Source organism: Rhodamnia argentea, chromosome 8, assembly GCF_020921035.1.
Source record: "Rhodamnia argentea isolate NSW1041297 chromosome 8, ASM2092103v1, whole genome shotgun sequence".
NCBI classification, from domain to species: Eukaryota; Viridiplantae; Streptophyta; class Magnoliopsida; order Myrtales; family Myrtaceae; genus Rhodamnia; species Rhodamnia argentea.
In genome coordinates, this window is record NC_063157.1 from 6263305 (window position 1) to 6269138 (window position 5834).

General features: G+C 40.5%; 1 protein-coding gene across 1 annotated transcript; it reads right to left on the reverse strand.

The window, feature by feature from the left end:
* Positions 1-2336: 2336 nt before the first annotated feature.
* LOC115741164 (probable prolyl 4-hydroxylase 7) lies at positions 2337-5547 on the reverse strand. Its single transcript, XM_030674917.2, has 8 exons — positions 5214-5547; positions 5019-5105; positions 4748-4805; positions 4533-4637; positions 4035-4092; positions 3752-3927; positions 3587-3647; positions 2337-2891 (listed from the first exon to the last, which is right to left on the reverse strand). Exons 1-8 carry the CDS (start codon positions 5312-5314, stop codon positions 2584-2586), a joined length of 954 nt encoding a protein of 317 aa, XP_030530777.1. The 5' UTR covers positions 5315-5547; the 3' UTR covers positions 2337-2583.
* Positions 5548-5834: the final 287 nt, after the last annotated feature.

Sequence of the window (5834 nt, forward strand, 5' to 3'; positions counted from 1 at the left end):
TAAACCAAAAATAAAAATAAAAAAAAGCAACATGTAGTATTTCTAAATTAGAAAAATATTTAACCACTCAATTTGAGTTTCGTGAGCTGAACACAGGCATGATTTTCAAATCCTGGAGTGGTGGAAGAGTCACTCAATCGATTACCCGGTTCTCGCTCTCATCGCTCGCCAGATATTAACAACTCATTCTTTAATAGTTACAGTTGAACAAGCATTTAGCACTGGAGGATTAGTTTTGAACTCTCGTCATTCGAGATTAAGTCCGGAGTCCGTGGAAGCTCAAGCTTGTGTTGACGATTGGACAAATGCTAGATTTCGACACCAAGAGCTGGATTAAGAACATGAATTCTTTAGTGAGGATTGTGGAGATACTATCACCACAGGTACCACAATGGGTAGCAACGATTGATGACGAGGTAAGTTGAAGTTATTAAAGGTAAAAGACTACATGAGTTTTGATTCTTCTATCCCCAAGAAGATATGTATGCGCTTCATGATAATTCATTAAGTTCAAGCCCATTTCTCCTCTCTCTCTCTTTTTTCCCAAATTTTATTGTAATGTACAATTTGATTATAATTTATAATTTATTATGTTTATTTCATTATTTATTATTTTAAAAATTAAATTTAAAAAATGGAACCGGAACATGTCCGAAACCGCCGGTTCCACCTTTTATAGGAACCGGAATCGCCGGTTCTCGAACCGGAATCGGCGGTTCCTCCGAATCGGCCACGTCTAAGTGGGCTTTGCCATTAGTTTGGATAGTGGGTTTAGCATTGGCTTACTGTGTGACGTCGTTTAGGGCATTACTAAGGCATGGTGATGCCGAATCCGAGCTGAATAAACTGCTAGGGCCGAGGTCGATGAGGTGTTGGGGTTGGGACCGGCGAGATGCCGAGGTTGGCGAGGTGCTGGGGGCGAGATGAAGAGGAGAGATGCAAAGGGCTGGGGGAAAGATGAAGAGGAGAAATGCGAGGAGAAGAGATGTGGGGTTGGGACGAGGCGTGAGGGCGAGATGAAGAGGAGAGATGCAAGGGGCTGGGGCAAGGGTTTTCGATAACGAGAGAGAGAGAGAGAGAGAGAGAGTCGGTGGCAGCAAATGGGTCACGAATTTTTTTTTTTTTCAGTCGGAAGAAAAATTTTCATGTCACTTCAAACTAAGATACATAGTTTCAAGAAAAAGATGCAGATCAAATAAAGCAAGTAAATCTGAAAAATAAATTAACTTGATACACCATGCAAAGACTCGCTCATTCCACAAGGATGGATCTAACATAGCATCAAAGCACAACCGACGACCCATCACCAAATCTCGCATCGACATCGGTATTGAGCACACGCCGGGATATCCTTATTCAAAAGCTATGATTTTGCTAAAAGGTAGTGGGCGCCTAAGTTAGGTATCCCAGCACCATCACTATATAGAGACAACAACAACCATAATTAGTTGAGAGCACAGAAAAAGCCTTATAAATCCCGATTTATTCTTAGATCGGAATAGAAGAATGCCCAAATTTAAATATAATTTTAGATAGAAATAGAAGACTTGCAAAAGAGATACTAATTAATTACAAAATTACTTTCAAATAAGCCAATTATAAAAAGCGGTAGTAGATGAGCCTTGTAGACTTGTGAAAACACTCAACTATACGGAGCAATCACCGAAGGCCAAGTGAGCGAGCAAATTTGAAATAACGGATTTTTTCCGAGGTGCTTGCCTTTCGAACTTCTACAAAAATTTCCACGTGACAAAGGTCGAAAACGTCCCACTAAGATCAATGAAGAAATCTTATAGATAAGGATGTAGATAAGGAAACAAAGAGTGAGAAGGAAGTCTTATAGATAAGGATATAGATAAGGAAACAAAGAGTGAGAAGGAAAGGGAAAGGGAAAGGGAAAGGGAAAGGAGAGATCCCTCCCTTCCTCCCTTTCCTTCTGTGAAAACAAGCTACAGGAGAAGCGGGGTTTGACGGCGGTTGAGGGGAAGAGGAAACCCTACTGGGAAAAGAAGAAAAATTGGTCACAGGAATTGCAAAGTAAGGTTCCGCCGACAGCAGCGGCGACAGTGGTTGTTCCGATGACTGAGAAATTAGGGATTAGACTCTGATACCATATTGAATAGATAATCACTCTTTATTATCAGAGTAAAAATCAAAATAGGATTACACACACATGAGCTTAACCCTTATTACTAACCAATACTTCCCAACAATCTCAAGTAATTTGGAAAACATATTTCTTAATTGAGGCCACAAACTGAAAATAGCATAACCTCCACTCCATCGCATTTCACGCAGTTGAATGCCAACAAAACTGCATTGCAGGCATTTCCAACTTATCCATGGAGTAATACTTTCTTAACATGAACCACTGTTGTCTTATCTGGGCTTGAAAGAAACCCACAATTACGATCCCATCAGATACATATACAGCTACAAAAAGCTTGGGAGGTAGATTTCTGTGACTATGGCGCCACTGGGGAACATAGCTCTCGATGTTTATATACATCAGTTCACGCCTATGATTCTCTTGACAGTGTAAAATGAGAAAGTGAAAGGTAGACATAGAAGCCACTCCTTACTCTACGACGAGCATACTTTGCAGCTCTTCCTGCAAAATCCGTAAGCATCTTCGGACCCAACCATGTAGAGAGAGTTCTTCTGGCACTCGCCGGCCCTAGCCCACACAGGGCAGCTGACATTCTCGTCCTTGCATTCTCCAGCAGCTGAGCTCCTTGTTGTCTTGTCGAAAGACCTCACGTGGATCCACTTGGTTGCGGACCATTTCTCGCCTTCGATGACAGGACAGCTCCCGTGCAAGCTGCTAGTGTCCGTGGTCGCATTCAGATGAAGGCTGAAGAACAGCAAGGCATCACCTTTCATGGGTTTCACTGGAAGGATGCAATATAGACCCAAAATCAAAACTTTGTAGCAGTTTCTAACAGAAGAAGCATCAAATCACTTCAGCATTCTTTCTTAAACAAGTTGAAGAATGTTTATTTGATCAACTATGAAATTTGACATTGACCCTGGATTAGTAAGTTTCTCATCGCTAATGTGACTTGAGAGTTATCTCAATTCTCGAAAAGGTTTTGCTGTTTATTTAAGACTACATGAGCAGCAACAAGTCAAGGATCTAGTGAGACAGTCTCCCATTCTGTAAGCAACTAAGCACAGTGAAAATTGATCAGAGCATGGGACACCTATTGCTGATATGAGCGCAGGGCCCACTACAGTCTGATGCATGATGTTCTATGGTCTGTTGGTCATTACTAAATTTAAAAAAGACATATGATTCCTTAAATGATTGACGCATGTTAAAATTTGAAATCAGGAGTTTAAATGAGAGCGATCAGGAGATAACTTCACCTAGAAACATAAGCTACAACTAATTCTTACATTGAAAGGATTTAAGGTGGCTACCTCTACCATATAACAAAATGCAGGTTAAAAAGCTAAAGAAACTGGCCCAAAAAAAGAAACGTGGAAGAAGAAAACCTTGCCCCGCAAAGCATCTGAGGCATCCCAGCTAATAAAAGTAGAAAGGGAAAACAAAATGAAATGTTTGTGAAAATCAATGTAGTACCGGTATAACCATTTTTAGCACAATCCGAAATGTCATCACTCTTAGTTTGAGATAACTTCCCCTGCAGAAATTGAATGAGATATAATCAAACATCAACATTGAGAGGAGAGCCTCAGGGGCCAAACTAATGTATTTAAGAGTCACAGCATCATTCAGTATTTATACCTCTGCGTGAGGGAAAACTGTTTCTCCTCCCCTCTCTACATTAGACAGATACATCAGCACGGTAGCGACCCGATGGCCACCTAACTCTTGATTAGCCTTGTCATGGAAATAATCATAATGAGGTTCATACTTTTGACCATGCTCATAGTGTAATATTTGAATGGACTCTCCATTTTCTGGTTCCAAAGCCACACGAGAATTATACGAAATCAAAATCAACTCTCTCTTAGGGCAATAATACAAAGAAGGGCATCATTCCACAAGGTAAGTGTTAGAAACTTACCCGCAGGAAGGAAGGTCCATGCAGCTATCCTAGCTTCAATATCAGCAACAACTTGATCCTTCAAAAGAAAAGAAGATCAAAGGAGATGACACCATATTACTTCTCCCCCCAATTTTAAACAATTAAAGAAACTCTTCCCAATTACGTAGAAAAAATCGAATCAGCCAAAAGCTGGTTCAACGAAGCAGAACTTATGGTCAACAAAAAATCGAATCAGCCAAAAGCTGGTTCGACGAAGCAGAACTTATGGTCAACCTATAGACCTTAAGAACTAAAGTTAATTCAGTATCTATACTTCCCAGTCAGCAGGATAACAAACTTCTTCCATAAGAATCAATCCAATCAATGTCGTAGGCCATGGTGATCTCTAATTTGCTACAACTTCTCTTAGATGAAACAGGTCAAAACAGATTTCCAAAGTACAAATTTCATGACCACCACATTTGGTGTAAACATCAATTGCTTAATTCATTTTGCTAATAGGAGTAATCCACCCACCTGAGCTTTCCCAAGAAACATTCCCGAGCTCGTCCGGACTTCGCTCTCTATACTCTTACCAGACTCATTATCGGCCACCATCGACTTCTCAAGCTTGTCCCTCGCCTGTTCCACCCAAATTCACAACAGAAGTTCATCACACATTCGCTGTCACATTCACAATTCTCCTTGTCTAAAAGGATTTCCCACGCAGAACCGTTGAAGAATGCACTCACCAAGTTCATAAGATGATCACACTCCTCATCAGACAAAAACCCCTTATAGAGAAAAGCCCTACAAGCACGCAAATTTTTTCAGAAACAAATCCACAATTAGATTGAACAGTCTCAAACTCTCTTGTTTTTATTTCCCACCTAAGCAAGAAAGCAAAAATTCCTCAAGCTGAAAATTCCAAGCATAAGGAGGAACAGTACATACAAACGCCAATAATTCGCATAGATATTTCTACAACAAACCCTCTAAAAGGGCGAAAAAAAAAATTTGGACCTTGGCCTCCATGACAGCTGTGTGACCCGAGTAGGATCGACACCGGCTGAAGATCCACTTCTCTTCATTCGGATCACCGATCCCCGCCTGCAAAAAGAAAAGGAAAAAAACCCATCAAGATTCAAGGTTGATGAATTGCGGAATTCCTCAAACCTCATTTTCTCTAGATAGCCAAAAGAAAGAGGAACCACTTACGTTTTCCGTTCACCAAGCCACCGAGGGATAGCAGAGCGAGACGAATCGGGAAAGAATGCCAGGACCAAGAAGGGAAAGACGAAAAGATACTTCAATTCCATGGCGGAACTCTCTCAATCTCACCGCGTGAGAAATCTGCGAGCTTGTGAATTCTCGTTTTCCCTTGGATCAAAACGAAAGGGATAGAAAAACTAAAATGGGAATGAAATCTGAAATCGGGCCACAGTGGGTTTTTACCGATTTCTCCCTCTCTTCTTTATTTCCTCATTATTTTAGTGGGGGAAGACTTTGACTTTGGACTACGCAAAGAACAAAAACAAGAAAGTGGACAGAAAACTGGGGAGTTCACACTCTCTCCCCTCATTGAATTTGAAGTTTAATGCGAACCAAACCCTATTGAACGGATCGAGAATAATGCCATGCCTATGTCAGTTTGGCAGGCATATGATTTACTTTCCAATATACACATCGTACGGAACACACATCAATTATCATGTGTCATCAAATCCAACAATTTACGATAAAATTTAACGAAAACAGACGGTGGATAAATTTGTCATATGTATATAGATTTAATTCGTAAACTTATCACAAGTGTACCGATTCGAAATTTTTCGTGAT